The sequence below is a fragment of the Coturnix japonica genome, chromosome 3 (assembly GCF_001577835.2).
Source record: "Coturnix japonica isolate 7356 chromosome 3, Coturnix japonica 2.1, whole genome shotgun sequence".
Taxonomy (NCBI): Eukaryota; Metazoa; Chordata; class Aves; order Galliformes; family Phasianidae; genus Coturnix; species Coturnix japonica.
In genome coordinates this window covers 38,394,654-38,412,399 of record NC_029518.1, presented here as the reverse complement: position 1 = coordinate 38,412,399, position 17,746 = coordinate 38,394,654, and the positions used below count along the sequence as shown (strand labels likewise).

At 37.6% G+C, this 17,746-nt stretch overlaps 1 protein-coding gene across 4 annotated transcripts in view; it reads right to left on the bottom strand.

Moving 5' to 3' along the window:
• RPS6KA2 (ribosomal protein S6 kinase A2) overlaps nt 1-17,746 on the bottom strand; it is a 242,195-nt gene that overhangs the window by 40,963 nt on the left and 183,486 nt on the right. For all 4 annotated transcript variants that reach the window (XM_032443593.1, XM_015858006.2, XM_015858005.2 and 1 more), the window contains 5 exons: nt 16,648-16,754; nt 9,897-9,934; nt 9,249-9,391; nt 3,744-3,814; nt 2,861-2,949 (listed from right to left, as the gene is read on the bottom strand). In XM_032443593.1, coding sequence (XP_032299484.1) covers nt 2,861-2,949; nt 3,744-3,814; nt 9,249-9,391; nt 9,897-9,934; nt 16,648-16,754 — 448 coding nt within the window. The remainder of the gene's footprint in view (nt 1-2,860; nt 2,950-3,743; nt 3,815-9,248; nt 9,392-9,896; nt 9,935-16,647; nt 16,755-17,746) is intronic.

Sequence of the window (17,746 nt, the reverse complement as noted above, 5' to 3'; positions counted from 1 at the left end):
GGACAACATGAGCCTTGAAACAAACTAAGGGGAAAAGGGGAGACAATAGGAAACCTGATTATCTGAATATTCAAAATGAGCCAAAGGATTTTCCAGAATTTTAGTTTCAGCAAATACAATGTTTGTATTTCTACAGCTTCGTGGTCAGTGACAGACATTTTGAAATTCAATCTAAGGTCTACAAGGAAGATATACAGTCACTCGATGAAAGACAAACTTGTTTTTTAAAGATTGTCAACTAATTGAGATTTAGTCCATTGATTAATTACTATCAATGCAATAAACTCATACTTTTATCATATGATTTCCTTTCTAAGATGCTTACACCTTCTTTGCCTGATATTCCAGTTAACATGCTGTAATAATATAAAATTATGTCCATTCATAATCTGCAGTTTGTTGTATTTAATCAGAGCAATACTACCAAAGCAGTGCGATGCAGACTATTTGTACAATAGAGTATTTAGTTTCAGAAAATGACAGTGTCCATAACAAGGGATGCCAAAGAGTGCAATAGATTCTATTCCTTAAAATTCTGTTAGAAAGAGATAGTATCAGCATCAGATTTTAAGGCAAAATCAGAGACACAGGACTATGAACTTCATTCTTTCCATTCAATTCTAGTATTTTTTCATTCATAATCAAGAGTTTTAAACAAAGGCTTAAAACAAAGTTGTAAAACTTCTAGTCAGTCTTTACTTCTATTTGTTAAAATGTCAACATCAAACAGCAAAAAGCGAGATGATAGAACAAAATGATTTTTGAAGCCCAGCTTCTTTCAGCTTGCTAAAGTTAGAAACATTTTGGACTGAATACAGACAATCTCCAGATTACCACAAATCTGAAAGAAGGACTGAAAACAAGTGTTTGATCTGTAATATAGTTTCCACTTAATTTTAGCATGCTCCACTTTTGTTTTTCCAAAGATTTTTCAAAACACAATGTATAACTCCACTTGCCATTCAACTTTAGACTATTTTTCCTTTACCTGGAAAACCTAAAATCAACAAAGATGAAGCAGGACTTTTATTTACTGATTTCTGTCCAGCATTTAGGCCAATCATTTAAATATTTCTTTTTCAAATCTGCTTTGATCACCATTAATTCTGATTCTCAATCAGTTAAAATACAGAGAGCTTTCTGAAGCTTTCTTCTGATACATCTAAAGATTTGGCCATGAAACTATAAAGTAAAAGCACATGCCAGTAGACTAAGCATAGAGGCCAAAGAAATGGTCATTCTTTCTGTATACTCTAGCTGGAGAAGATGGAGAAGATATATTCTTCTTTGATGCATAGAAAACTTTATTTTTCAGTTTTATGGGATTGTAAACTTTATAAGTTTTTCCTTCATCAGAATGAAAAAAAACCAAACTGGGGCTACATAGCATGTTTATAATGCTAAAGAATTTTGTTTATTTAATTATGTTTTTTTTTTTTCTTAAGGCCTAGTATCCAGAACTGCCCACGGACTTTAGCAGAGCACATTTTGGTTGCAGAGAAAATTGTGGGAAACCACAAAATGAGCGGAGCGGAACAAAACAAGAGATGGAGAAAGAAAAGAAAGCAGAAAGAAACAAAGGAAGGAATAAGTGAGGAAAAGTTTATATTTATTGCTGAGTCTTATCTTCCCAAACGTGGATTAAACCTGGAAATTCCAACACTCTAATTTTCTCTAATTGAAACAATTGAAGCCTGTTGAGAAAATGTGTTCTTGCACTTTCTCCCCTATCAATCTACAAGACCTATTATTAGGTTAAGAGAAAGGACCCATGGAGTACATTGTTACTGTGGGTTATGTGGAGTCCTCCCAAGAGAAGAGGGGGCACAGCAGCATGCCAAAGGACAGGGACCCCACTCCTAGCCAGCTCCTCAGGCCCCAGCTCAAAAGTCCTGCGGAAGGGGTTACAAAGGAGAAGGAAACTAGGATGAATATGAGATGTGCACTTTGAAGTTATCCCACATTGCTCTTTGGTTTTTCCTTTTCCTTTAAAAACAAATTCTTCCCTTACTCATCTAAAACACAGCAAATATAAGAAAGGTGTGAGGTAAAAATAAACCTTCAATTTTATTTTTTTTTTTAAAGAACAAGATATGATTTTTTAAATGAAAAAGAGGACAATACTATTATCTTGGTATTATTCACTTGATATGACTATTCTTATTTTTTCCACATAAAAACTGAAGATTAAATTTTCAATGACAATTATGTGCCTGGCAAGGTCTATGATCTTACCAAATGTAATGAATTCCTTAATAAAACTCCCAAACAAAGGCAGAGATGGCATAAGATACAAAATCCAATATACCCCTCTAGTTTATCACAATTTAAATTGAATTACTAACAAAGAGGGAAAATATGTCAGTGAGAAAGGACATAACATGCTTAGGGCAATAAAGAAAACCTAATGTTAAAACGTTCCCAGCAACCAAAGTGAGACAGCATCAAAATGCATTTTAGAATAGGGGAGCTCGTGATAAATTTTACTGCCTTTATTTCCCCCCCTTCTGATTTGCAGCTCATCTACTCAGAATAAAACAAAAGATCCCTGTCATCCAAGTTCTGTATATTATCATATGCACAAGTTGCCTTACACAGTTCATAAATGATGGTGGTTTACTCTCCCTCTTCCCAAAAAAGAAAACACAAGCTAATAACATATTTTGTATTTTGATGCTATAATCGTGCTCCTTGCAAGTTTCTCTAGCATTCTGAAGGTTTCCTGCATTCTAAGAAGGCATGTAAAATGCACACATAATGAACAGGATGACTGTCAGGGAAGACGGTCTGAGAGAAATGATTATCACCAGACAAGACCAAGCATCTGTAAGAAATGCATCCACTTAATGCATGCGCGTACCTAATCTGTTAGATGGGTTCCTTTTGAAGAGGGCTCGCAGCAGGCTCTGGGCTTCTATGCTCAAGAACTGCGGCATTCCCAGCTTGGCTCTGAAAGGACACAACACTTGAAAAGAAAATAGATTTTTCAAAACTTTTCTACATCACACTTCAGTTTAAAAAGCAGCAGAGCAGCACTTAGGAACTTGCTGACCAAAGGCATGACTACCTAAACATACCACACTACCAACTGAAGGACTGATCTTATTCTGTTGAAGTTAAAGTATGTTTTACCACTGGCATCACTTGAATATGTCTAATGAATCTCTTAATACTTTTTGCAAAACCTTAGGAGATATTTTTCCTATGGCATTTAAATTTTTTAGTTTGCAGGGAAATTTAAAGAAATAAAGTATTACGCAAACAATATTAATAAGTCACATATTGATTAGAGAGAACAACACTTTTCTCTCAGTGATTCACAGCTACAGAGAAGAAATGTAACACTAATAAAGGGTAAGCTTCAAGCTCTGAAATACTTGCGTCTGTTCTTAACACTAAATGAGTGGTAAATTCTCTAAGGAAAAGATGTGAAACCCTGAGACAATGGAACATAAGCTGTCCTTCAGAGTCTATTTCCACTTCTGTATGGATAATGACATTCTGTATTACAGAAACTAATGCATATTTCTTTTGTAAGGCCTGCTGGTAATTCACTTCCTGCTATTCACTCTGAAGACAATTTTAGAACCACAAATAGGATCTAGCTGTGAATGCCTTAAAAAGCTTTGAAAAACTCATTATACACATTATTATTTTCTACCTTTCATACCTTGGACCTATAGGCTGCCCCAAGGGTACAGCTAGGTCATAGTTAAGGGAATGAAATAGATTTCAATACTCACTTGAGTATAAGAGCCATTGTTTCCTTTCTGTCTTTTCCCTGGAATGGTAATGATCCTGTCAGCATCTCAAACTATGGAATAACAAAAAATGATAAATTGAGTAAGTGTTGAAACAGCCTGGACAGCTCATCACATCCCAACCATTTTCTGTATTTCAAACACAACTGAAAAACTGAGAAGGAATGGTCCAACAAACAGTAGTTATGGAAAAAAAATGATACAGCAAGTCTAGATTATGCAGAATATTATGGACCAATATGACTACTTAGTTCAAGGGTCTTAAATTGGTTATACTGATACTTGATGGCAAATTTTGGTAAATTTGGGGAGAAGCATCACATGCGCTGCTATTTCCAGCACCTGTTCTGTGCCCAATATTGGAGATAACATCAATGCTATTGGCTGGATGGACCTTTAGTTTGAACAGATACAGTTGTTTTTAGGCATTTGGCATAGACTGCGGTGAGGAGCAAAGGGATTCACTATGCCCTTCTGAGGGAATCACATGCAGCTGCATCAGAGAAGCATCAGGTTGGTTTTAGGAAGAAGTTCTTCACAAGAGGGTGGCTGGGAACTAGAACAGGCTCTCCAGGGCAGTAGTCACAGCCCCAAGCTGCCATAGTACATTTGGACAACATTCTCAGACGTATGGTTTAGAACTTTAGAACTTGGTTAGTGCTGTGTGGAGCCACAATCTTCATAGGTGACTTCTAACTCAGGATATTCTTTTATCTGAGTCTTATCACCTTTGCTGATTGCATATCTGCACTACTTAACAATGCCATTGTTATACAGTCTTGTTTACTTCACTGACTGTGTACATAGACAATCTTGTATAGTATGGATTCAATAGCAGGTCCTTCAGATGCAGTCTTTCATGGGGCTATCATGCGAGGATCAAGGGCTATCAAGGGAGGACAATATCCATTAAGAGAAAAGAGAACAGTTATCCACTTGCATCTGAGATTCAGGCTTTGGATCTCTTCTAGGATAAGTACCTGCTGATTAATGCTCATTATTGTAATCAAATACCTCTTAAAGCAGGACAGACTCTGCAACCATTTTGTAGTTTCTGTAAATTATTGCACAAAAGCTTCACTGTTGTCTCTTATCTGAGATTAAATACAGCTAGTATTTAAAACTAGACTAGTTTTGTGAGGAGGGCAGATAAAGGCTTAGAAGCCAAATAACTAATTGATTATAAGTAATGAAAGGATGTATTTGCATTATAAACAAATTATCTCAAGATAATAAAATATGAGCCAGAATCATGGAAAAAATATTTATAAAATGTCTGTATGACTGAAAAGTTTTGGAAAATGCCAAGGTTTTAAGTCCTGCTTCATCTAAAAAAGTCTGAGAAAAGCAGCCTGTCTGCTAAAAAGAAATGTAATGGACTAGAATTGTTGAAACTGTCTAAATGACAGAGGAGATCAAGAACTATTTTGGGAATAACTCTGACCTATAAGAGCCTTTGTCCTGACAAAAATGGTCATATATCCTTGTGACAAGGAGCAGAGAAGATCACTTCCCAGAGCAGGAACAAAAGTGGCACATATTGTATGAAACTTTATCACGATTTCTAAAGAGTTTCCTCTGTACTCTAGGCAAGTATCTAATATTCTCTTATGCCTGCTCATGTCAATTTGTTGTTATAGCAGGTCTAATTTAGCAGCACTAACAATGACTACTACAGCTCATTTATTTAGACAGAAAAGGGCTTGAAGCTGCTGATGTATAACAGGTATATGCTACTGCTTGGCCAATGACTCTGTGAGAAGACACTGACTGTAGCTCCAACCCACCAGGATACCAGAGACCGATCTGCAAATACACTATGTGTAAAGGGAAAAGCAGCCTGAGGGCAAGAAATTCATGTGCAGTATTGAAGGAGGAAGGAAGGAAAGAAAAAATGGAAGTTGCAGGAAGGATCAAGGGAAGTCACTAGTCTTAGAGGGTTACAGGGAGTATTTACTGCTCTGCTCCAACAGCTAGCACTTTGTTACCAATTTGACAAGCCTAATGCTCAGACTAATGCAGATTCACAAGAAATGCACTTAACATCAATATTTAAAGTAAACTGCCTTTATAGTATGTTAAATATACCAGAGCTTTTGACTACTATGAACACTACTGAGCAGCAGCTGGAAGAAAGCACTGGTTCTTACAAATGCTGCCCTGATTCTAAAATCTGTTCATGATTAAAATTAAACAATGAAACTGAAGAAAAGTATGAAAAATGAAAATAGTTAAAAAGTTGCTGCACAACACTCTGGTTTGTTGTTCTCTCTCTCTTTCTTTCTTAATACCAAGACCCTTGCTAAATCTAAACACGAAAACAGAAGCAAGTATTTGCTGCTAATGTTTCACATAAATTCGGAGTTATATGGGTCATGGTAGGCTGACTTGGAGCTGAGCCTAGGTGTGAACAAACTTTACAGCATTTTTGGCCATTAAAGTGAAATCCATAGTTTTGCTGGAAAATACACTCTTCAACCTTCCTGCTTCCCCATCTGTATAAACCATCTGCTGGTTTGCTTCTTGCCTCCCAACTACTCACTTCTTGGGTATTCTGGAGGGCTGCCTTCTCATAGCCAGCACTTCAGAAGACATTGTCTCCTTCTAGCTTTGGCTTCCTTTCCATACCAATATTCAGCAAGAAAGGCAAATATTCCCTGCTCCAGTTCAGTTGCCTATTAATACAACCACAGAACAAGCTTGGTGGGAATGGATACGAGAAGTGATCCTGTTAGGTCACTAAGGAAGAGAAACTACAAGAAAAACCCACAGCCTGGGGTAAGTGCCAGATGAATATTCCTAGCAGATGGAAGGACAGCAGACTGTGCAAATAATCTGAGCCGAAATCTGCCTGAATATTGTGAGCCTACAACAAAAACTTGAGTTACAAAAGAAACTTGATATTATTCAGATCTGGGGAGTGGAGACACCCTTGTCAGAAGAGCTGGCTTCCCCTCCCAACACTTCCAGCAATTTTCCAGGCGGTTGGGAGTTGGTCAGGCATTCAGTTTTACCATCCGTAAAATGCTTTATTTATCATTATTATCTATATATGAAGCATAATAAATTTAATTTCTTCCAAAGGATTTGAATACCTTCATGTAGCAGCTAGCATAAATGTTCAAAATATGGTTCATTAAGAATGTTAGCCAGTGTAATGGGAATAAAACAAGAATATTATGATAGGATTTTGCAAAAGAAGACCTTATTGCTTTGATGTATTATATTGATTTTTCCAGGGCCATTGTACAGGTTAAACTGGAAACTACCATAAAATAGAGTATATTGACTAGCAAGAGGAGTTTTTTCGTTTCTTGTACATTTTTCACTACATTGAAGAATAAACAAAAACTCATTTCTTTTTATTTGGGACTTCCTATGGAGTCATATCATCCCTTCGTTCTCTAGTTAGAGATTGTCTCTGTTGACATAATGCTCAATGGTGTGAAGTACTTTCTCCCAAAGTTAGAAGATACACAACTACCATGATAGCTGTGGCACTATAAACCAGTAAAATGAACTACAAACCTGCTCCTTTGAGCCACCTTTCAAGAGACTTGCACATGTTGTGTTGCAGACCAGTTTACCTGAGCATCAGAAATGGTAGTTTGAGCATCAAGGATCTTGTGGTGCTCCTCAAAATGGATTTATCATACATACAAATGTATGTACGTTAGTTCAATTGCTTGTGCATGTCTCTTGATGCAATATTTCTGAAGAGTAGAGTTAAAACTGAGCAACATTCTAAAATCTTCAGTACAATAAGTAAGATGCAAGAAGGGAAAAAAAAAGAAGAGTCTGGACATGATAAACCACATTTTCAGTTGGGTACAAACAGTCATCATTACCTATTAAACATGAGGCAGGCACTTGCAGAACATTTGAGAAGGGTGAAGTTGGATACTGTTGAATTCCTGTCAGCTTTTCAGATTAGTGTAAAAACAGCTTATCTAACAGAAGATTCAAGTGATGAGCAGTGCCCAAGACAGCACTGGAAATCCTTGTGCACTTCTAGTGTATGAAAATCACCTTGCCGTAATCAGTTAATTTATAAAGAGGAAAAAAAAGGTTGAACTGATTAAATGTATTTTTCTCTAAGGTGTCCAGTAGCACTCAGAGGCTTAAGGCATCAGCTTACAATTAAAATAATCTTATTCTCCTTTAATAGATTCTTATCTTTTCCAATTCTAACATGTTGAATCCCTGGGAGATGATATGAAGAAGAAAGAAATTGAGAAAGAAAAGAAAAAGAGAGACCTGGCACAAGAAAGCATGGCAAAGAGCCAAGTTCATTAGGAGGTGAAGGAAAACCAATCTATGCACCAAATACATCAGTGTTTCTTTTTAACTGGAGACAGATAGTGAGAAGGCACAGATATTCTCCAAAAGTAAACAGATAACAAATTTAAAGGGTTGCGGTATATTTATTATAGGAGACATAACCTATCAATTTTTCTGAACAAACATATGCGATTCAAAAGTGCTCAGCACTCACAAATAGATTTGTGTCTCTGGAAGATAAGGATGTCCTTCTTTTGCATTCAGGTAATTAATTACACTCTTTACCCTAGATTAACTACTGTCAACCAGCTAGATCATCAGTGTAGGCCCTGTCCCAAAATATACTCACTAGTTTTCACATTACTTCCTTTTGTTACCATTGTTGGAACCATTTGTTCACTAAGGGTAAACAAAATTTAAATAAACTCCGTCATTTCTGGAAGGGTTAATTCCTATCTGCCTTTGGGGTAACCTTATTTTTTAGTATGAACAACTCCTTTCTCTCTATTGTGTTTTTCCTTGTGGTACATTTCTAGATGGTATAGGCAGTTCTTGGACTAATGACCACCTCAAATTAGTAACTTGCTCCTGCAGCACTGAATGAAATACTTTAAATAAAGGCACATGAGAGTGACTTTGTTTAGAAATGCTGAGGTAAAGAAGGCAGACTGATGACAAAAGAACCACTGAGGTACTGTGAAGCACTCAGAGTGCCCTCAAAAATACATTGTTTTTAAAGTATACTTTACAAAAATAAAAATAAAAATTAAAAAAAGTGCACACTCCTGAGTTTCATCAAGAATATGCCCCTAAACTCTGAAATTTCCTGCCTTGGGGAATGTCTCTGAAAAAATCTGTGCTAGTAACTACATTGACATTTCTTCTGAAATGCCTGCGCTCTTACAAGCTTGCCCCGCTCTGTTCCTGTGGAACAGAAATATTTGTGGCTCAAAGCAACCAACTGAAACAATGTACTATTGACAGAAATGAGATAAAGAAGAGAGAGAGAATCTAGGGGCAAATTTTAGCTCCTGTGCTGCCAGGGGCAGTTTGTTTCCTATTCTTGATGCAATGAAAATGATCAAGCAGTTATCACACGTCTACTTCCCTATCGACCCTTAACTTCTGAAAGTGATATTTGTTATCTCAGGTGACTGCTCACTTTCCAGCTAGCAGTCCAACAAACAAATACAACTTTTCTATTACCATGAGCACACCAAAAGACCACCAGTCGGCGCTCTGCGTGTGTCCTCTGCGGTTGACCACTTCTGGAGCCATATACTCTATTGTCCCACAGAACGAATATGCTCTCTTGTCATGGTCGATGGCTTCTTTGCTCAGACCGAAATCTAAATAAATCAAACCAAAAAGACTTGTCAAATTTCTAAAAGTCAGCAGAAACAGTTCAAATTTGGCAAAGACAATGCTGGTTAAGGTTCTCTCTTAGTTTACCATAGCATTAATGGTAATAATCCCAGATAGAAAATGGTGGTAACACATATCACACAAAGGGATGGTTTTCCAAGATGTCCTCTACACAGCTATAAATTCAGAGAATTTAATCTGGAGTAAGCAGTCATACTGGGAACATCCTTCCATCCATGGTGGCAGGCAGTCAAGAATGAAAGCTCTGTCAGTCAGGAGAATGATTTTACCAGGAGAACTTCTGTTCTCCATGTGCTGTGAAGACTGAGGGAGTAACAAACTGCCAAAAGAAATAACACCAATACCCAAACTCTTCTGCTTCTTAAGCTTTTTTTCCTTTCTTTCTTCCTTTCTTTCTTTTTAAGCAATGATAAAGTTGCATTGCATGCATATTAAATCAGCCTGTAGGCATTAAGTTTCCTCACATACCTGTTATCTTAATGTGGCCCTCTTCATCAAGAAGAATGCTGTAAAACAAAAAGCAAAGACACATTCATTACATAGCCACAGACTCAAGTTAACAATAACGGATAAAACATGTTTAAGACAAGTAATGAGATATATGCGATTCAAATACATGTGCAAACAAACCCTCACTACATTACACACTTCCCTAAAGAAAAATGATCCCCCAAAGCCTAACCTCATGCCTGAATCAATCACTACCTGTGGCAGTTGCACAGGCAGCCTCCTCCTTACTCGGTAGCATGCTCAGGATGAAGATGTGAGCTGAGCTCACAAAGAACATGGTGTTCAAAGCAAACACCAACTGCGTATTTGCTTCCAGCAGGGGACAAAGCTATAGGTTTTCTGCTGTTCTCATAATAATAAAGGCAAGCACAAAAATAATGAGGGCTTGGACTCACTGGGTCTAAAATTAACTCCAAAGGTAGATATGTTCATATTGAAGTAATAAAAGTGATTGTAGAGCATAATGACTAGTCACAGCCTAGCTGCATGGATCTCAGCCCCTGCTAATTTATTCTGTCAGAAGCATAAATGAAAATTCAGCCTGGAAGCTAAATTCAAGTGCATTCTCACGTTTGCCACCTGCCTACATTTCTTATTCTCACAAAGGCACTCCAGCATTTCTATAAGAAAAATGACTGTAGTTCACACACAACAAAAATGCTGGTTTTGTTTTTGTTTTGTGTGTTTGTTTTTCTCAAAAACAAGGATTGGTGAAACTAAGTAATAATAAGATTTTGTTAAATTTTCTGCCCATTAGTGCTGATACAGTAATGAGGATGGTGTTTCTTCAGTTCCCATTAGATTTAGTGCGCTTGTGTTTTCAAACTGGTCTAACAAGATGTCAGCTATTTTTATACTTCCATTCTCTTACAGAGTCACTGTGATCTATTTATACAGGAAGAAAATAAGACAGAAACGAATCTAAGACATCGGGCAAGGTTGTGTGTAACTCTTGTTAAAAGTTTCCTCTGTGCTGAAACATAATTGAAAAGAGGTGATCTTCTGCCATCCATTTGTGTGTTTGGAACAGGCTGTTATTGTGTAACTCATCAAATAAAGGCCAGCAGCTGAGTCACTACTATATGTTCAATAATTAAACCTTTTCTTCTCACTAAAAGCTTCTTTTCTTCAATTTTTTTTTTCTCTGCAGATTTTTTGAAGAGGTATAAAATTTAAGTACAAGAACATAGCAGGCTTGCTTACGTGTAGTTTTGTGACCATAATCCTTAAACAAGAGGCTTGTGCTTCAGAAGAGAATCAAATAAAACACCTGCCAGCTTGAGAATGCCTGAGCCCCACAGACCCAGCTCTGCAATAGTGGTTGCGGGAGCACAGCTCACAGAAATCACCCCAGATTTTGTCCCATGCCCATTGAGTTCCTGTGAGTAACCATGCAAATCAAGGGGTGTAGAATTTTCAACAGAAACGTTGATTTTATAATTCATTGACTTCCTATGGTAAATTCATGCTGCTTTTCTACAATGCAATATATGGTTTTCATATCTTTCGTCTCCATTAGAAGTATGAAGGCAACAGCCATACAGCTATCAGACTCAGTTAGGCTAAGTGAGGCAGAAGTGTACAATAGACTTTCTCACTCTAAATGTTTGTATGAGCGACTAAATGAATGGATCCTGGTTTGCTAGGGGCACATATCCTTTATTCCTGAATGCTGTATAGTTCCCTTCTGCCTCACATTCCCTAAATCTGCCCTTACACAGAACCCTTGGCTGCCTTCAGCTTCCCTTCGCCCCTGGCAATATGCGTGGGACAGCTGTGGGTTTCCGCATTTGCCATCTGCCAATGCATACAATGCTATAGTTATGAATTGAAAAATTAATTTTGATGTAAAAGGAAAATAGCATCTAACCAAGAGAAAAATATAATTGCTGCAGTGAAACAGCTCTGAATGGCATTAAGAAGCAAAGTATCCACATTACAGCAACTGACAAATATTTTTTTTTTGATTGTAGAAGCAAATTTACTCTCTGATCATTCTGTTTTCTTTTATCTTTATCACTCTATTGCTGCTTTATATCCCACAGTGTCAAATAGCAATTCTACTATGACAATTAAATTATGTTAGCTATAGTTTGCAGGATCAGCTAAACTGAAATAGGCTACTGCCATTTAGGGGAAGGAAAAAAGAACTAGAGGTTGTTAATGTGATCCGGGCTTGAGAAAAATCTTTCTTCTCAATTAAAGTTTTGAAATTATAACAAGAAAAACACGAGAAGGAGAATGCCAAATGAAGCTATAATTCCACTGAGTGATAATCTTTCGTTACCAGATTTTTCCATTTTATATTCTCCGTTTAAGATTTAACCGTGTTTACAGGATGCTGCCATTGTCAATTTGTTTCTAAACAACACTGCTCAAGAACAACACCATTTTATCCTCAGGATGGTCCAACAAAAAAATTAAACTCTTTTAACAGATCTCAGTTTAAATGTACGCCTAGATAAAAAAAATAATCTGAAATCCTCCACGTCAGAGGATGGGAAGCTGGCCTAGTAGCAGGGGAATGACGCTCTCCAGGCTACAGGAGAAGCTCATGGTAGAGCTAGGACTGCAACTAACTCAGCTGTTAGTTGTTGTTTGTTTGGTGTGGGTTTTTTTCTGCACACAGGGATAAAAAGCCTTCAACGTTAGTTGTTGGCATTATTTCATACTGTAGTTTAGAACCAAGGCCAGTAGTACCTGTGCATTCTTAGAAGGTAGAGTTACTTCTAAGCCATTCACACTCTTATACCACAGCATACATTTCATAAAATACTTCAAAATAAGTTTCCATTTTTATAGCTTAGTATAGTCATATTTAATAGTTTGATGCTGCAGTTCTTAAGCAGAAACAGGCCTCACTGAGTAAATGAGGTCTCATTCATTTCTTCAGCTTCAACATGACCAAGCAGCACCTTGTTCCACTAGGGACCTCACTGAAATCACCAAGACAAATCAAGAAGAATGACGTGGCATCAACAATTTAAAAGCATAATTATCTCCTTGTTCTGTACAGGACTTTTACCAGCAAAATCAATTGTTTGCCCTTTTAAAAATAAGTACAGCTCACTTTATGACAACTCCCAGGGTACGTATTTTGGCTGCGCCTAAATTTAATTCATAGCTTTGAATTGTTAATATGAATTTTTGTTCAGGGAGTCATAGAAAAATATTGAACCTGACATTTTAATGTACTGAAGGTTCTTTAAAGTGGTTTGAACAGTGCTATTTTCTAACAAGTCTCTTTTGACATAAACAAGCCCAGTGAGCTTCATTTTAGGATACTTGCACAGCTGACAGAAGCAATCTCAAATTTATCAGCAGTTACTTTGGTGAACTTCAGGAGGATGGCAAGAGCACTAAGCAATGGAAGAAGGACAAATGCAGTGCTTGTCTTTCAGCAAAGGAGAAGGACAGTGGGAAGTTACAAAGTAACTTATCCCAATTTCTTTGATTTCTTTTTTTATCAACCAGTAATGCTTCTCCTGAAGACACAGTGCAATTCTGGATGTTGTACTTCAGATGGGATAAGGATCAAAAGAAATTGAAGTGGAGGAATGAAAATGAATGCCTAGAAAGACTGACTGGTAAGAACATTCTCAATGACTGGGTTGTTTGGGCTACAGAAGAGAGAACTGAGGGGATGAGGATGTGCTCATGAGGCTGCTGATGATAACCAGGTGTGCTGCCTGGGGAGTTTGGAAGGACAGGCCAAGGAGCACAGCCTGTAACTGCACCAAAAAAACATCTAATTAGCTGCTGGGGGCATCCAAGATTCTAGATACCAGCCATACAAATGATAGAACAACACTGAAAGCCATGTTATGGAGGCTGTGGAGTCTCCACCAACTGTTTTAAGAGTAGGTTAGCAACAAGCCTGCAGTGAGCTTGATACATTTGATCCTGGCAAGAGGAAGATGAGATCATCCTGTGATAGTTCTCATTTTCTAGCACCATCTCATCTAGTAATCTATCCTTTTCTAGATTTTACTTAAAAATATGGCTTTTTCTCCCCTTCAGAATGAATTTTTTTCTGCTACCTGGTTTCCTTTTCTAAACTTTAAGCTTGGAACAGCCATAGGCTGTCATGTTTTTCTGTCTGAGATGTGACTATACATAGATTTGGCACTTATAAAGACATTTTAAAGGGTTTTTGTTATTGTTTTTTCTTTTTACTTAAACAGATGCCTCGATTTATTCCCAATCTGGGTTATTCCTACTCTTGTTCAATAATAGCAATAATAATGTAACTCACTACTAAGGCGTTCAATGATATCACCAGTATCTAATTAAGTGCACATCAAGGACCATACTAAAATGTCAGGTTGTAAAAATGTACATTTGAAAGCTAAGAAATACCAGATGAGGGCTCTCATCTTAGTCTAACCTCACTCTATAAAGGTCTTTAGTTACATGGCGAGTCTTCCTGTTTTCTTCCAGAGAACTACCTTGTTCTGTTGCAGAACAGATAGACAGTACCCAGGGATTTTAGCAAAGCTATAAAGCGAAGGGGATGTCTTAGGACAGATGAAAATGCAGAGAACTAGTTCAGAGATTGGCATTTTCTGTGTGGCAGTAGCAAATCACTCACATCTCCTTTCCTTATATGAGCTCTAATTTCCTGATTCACTGATCCCTGAGAAGAGACACTGTGGTTTGGTCTGCAAAAATATTAAGTACTATCACTTGAAACTGAATTCAGAGAGAGATGTGTATTGAAATGCAAAGTGACATGTAATGGTGAGAACCTTGAAAAATCAGCTTGTGCATGTTTCAAATACAGTGAATAGTTTTGACGTGCATTTAATTTTCTCCTCAGTTTCCAACTTCTCTTAAAGCAAGAAAAAAAAAAAAAATAAAAAATCTGGCACATGACTATAAATGTAGCAGCACCATGACTTATATTTGAATATACAGGCTCTTATTTGCATAACTTCTAATAGCTGCTTCATATATCATATGCTAGTATGAAAAAGAGTATATTTAACATGAGAAAGAAAAGCAGATGTTTCTTATTAACACTCACCAGAAACAAAGTTTAAAACCAAAAAGCTCTAACTGGAGTTCATAGCATCATCTGAGTTGCAAGAGACCCCTAAAAGTCATCTAATCCAACTTCTCTGCAATGTACAGGGAGTTATTCTGTAATATTCATATCTGTTGAAGCTGAATTAACAAAATAACAAACCTGAGCCCAAAGAGCTGCTGACAGATGATGCAATAGAATGTGGCATGATCACTACCCACCTGCATCTCATATCATAAAAGCAGCTGGTACCTTTATTCCTCTGGCTGTTTAATTCAGAGTATAGCAGGTGGAAATCTTGATCACCTGAAAGGGTCTCTAGCTCAAAGGACTGAGAGCTTTTGTTAGGTTAACCAATTTGAATTCATATTGTACTACTACTATCACTACTGTAACAAAATCACTAAACTGAATTTAAAGTTTATATCACATAGTACTATGATAATTATCCTCTTCTACTTCTGCTTTTCACCTACAAAATCCAACTTCCCTTACTCTTGGTTTCTTATTTTTTCTGTGAGTGTGATGGAAAGAATTTCTTATTTTTTAAAATTTGTGTCATGAAAGGAAAAAGTTTGCTCTGCTGTTACACTTTGGAAGTATAAACAGCCAAGCAGACAGTTCTCAGTGGTTATCATTTTAAAATGGTTGTGGCCATTGCACTGAGAAGGCTGGAAGTTTGACATGCTGCAGTCTGCTTTATTGGAGCTGGCACAGGAGAAGCAGGCAAAGCACCAGCCAAGTGGAACAGAATAAAGGCAGTATCACATGACTTCCAGCCATAGCTCTGTGGGTGTCATTTAGTCTATTGATGTACTGCAAAGGAAAAGAGAGAAAGGAAAAATCTACAGAGCACCACATTAACAACATCAAATAGCTGCAAATATCAGCTAGAATCATTCTGGGACAACAGCTTTGATTGTTAATAAAAATATTTTTAAAATACTGATTATTATCTTTCATGAGCCACCACATACATCAGTTTTCAGAGAGTCTCATTTATGTTAAGCAGTGGATGCAGTAAAACTGAATGGTGCTACCACACATTTTGTATGAGCTAGAAGTGGAGTTGCTTTGGACAGTCTCTGTCTCATCAAGGGGAAGGGCAGATTAAATAATGCAAGTCAAGAACAGTGATACTGATGGGAACAGAACATGTCTGAACCCTTACTCTGAGCTTACTCATTAAACTGAGGCTAAGTCATACCAGAGCACAGTCAAGTATCAGTCAAGTATCCTTGTGTTAAAAATAAGACAATAGAAAGACTCAGAGGCTGGGGCTGTCATGACTGATGCTGAATTTATGCCTTAGCCTTGTGGTAGAACCTAAAATAAACACAGGTAAAGAGATTGCAGTGCCTCTGTTCCAGATATCACAGGATCTCCCAGTTATTACCACCTTGACTGCTTCTGTAATTACCACAGCACTATGGTCTCAGCTCTTGTTCCAACACGATTCACCACTTCCCATGCTTTACTGGGGAAAGTATGTGGTCCTTCCCTACCTTATCAACCACACATAATGGACAAAATCTACTCCTGATGGTTAAGTTCTCATGCATAGTCTCTCACACAGGAAGGAAAGCAGTCTGGTACCTTTTGACTTACTAACAAGATGAGGAGCAGAAACAACCTAAAAGCTCGTGTATTTATGTTTTAGTTCACTCTTTCTCATTAACTTACTTTTCTGGTTTTAGATCCCTGTAAATAATTCCAAGTCCATGGAGGTGGTCTAAAGCCAAGGCCAGCTCAGCTAAGTAGAACTTGACATCCTCTTCTGTAAACATCACCTAGAGAGAAGGAAAAGAAGAACATGTCTATTTACTAGACAGTGGTGGGCTGGCTTGCATTAAGCAGACACAGGGAAGGAATTGTCTAACTCAGGAATGCTGGAAGGCCCATCATATCAGGTTCAATTTTCCATAATTTGTCTGAGCTCACATTAACAATTCTTACCAGATTCTCCTTATAAAACAAAACTTGATCTGCCGAGCACTCCTGTTCCTTAAAACACACTGCTCTCATTCATCTGTTTGATCTGTTTACATGACATCATGTCACAATAATATAAATAAGGTTCTAACTCCTTAGCCTTTGGAAGTCGGTGGCAAAATTCAACATTCAACACTACAGCCTTTATTGTTTTTATACCTCTCAATTTGCTAAAATCTTGGCATTTGATTCCTGAATTCTCAGTGAACAATATGAGGAACCCCTCTGGGGAAGTGTAACACTTCTCATTTTAGAAACTGAAACATATATTTTTCCCAAATATGAGCATAATACACAGCATGAAAACATTCTGAGACAGATTTAAACCCCCATGCATTAAAGCTCCAATGAATCTCTAGGGGCCACCAGACTCTCACAGGGAAAGATCCCCAGCTTCTGCACAGGAAGGATAGGGGCTCTTCAACCCCAAGCAGAGCACTATTGATATCCTAAAGCATAGAATTTTGATTACAGTTTTCCAAATGGAAATATCTGACACAGTGTGCCAGAGGTTTAACTTGAGGTATTACTTGAGCATGTATGGTTTGGGATAGCTTTAGTGGGCGTGAAAGAAAGAAACCTGGCATATCCTTATGCATGACAGCTAAAAGAAGTGTCCCCAGTGCAAAGGAGCACCTACAACAGTGCCTATGTTTTGGCCGTTGGAGAAGAAACAGTTTCCCCCCTGAGCCAGAGCCAGGGACAGATCCAATGCAAATGATCAGGGAGCATGACCTCAAGCTGAAACTTAGCAATCCTGGTGCAGATCCCCTAAGCAATGATGTGATGG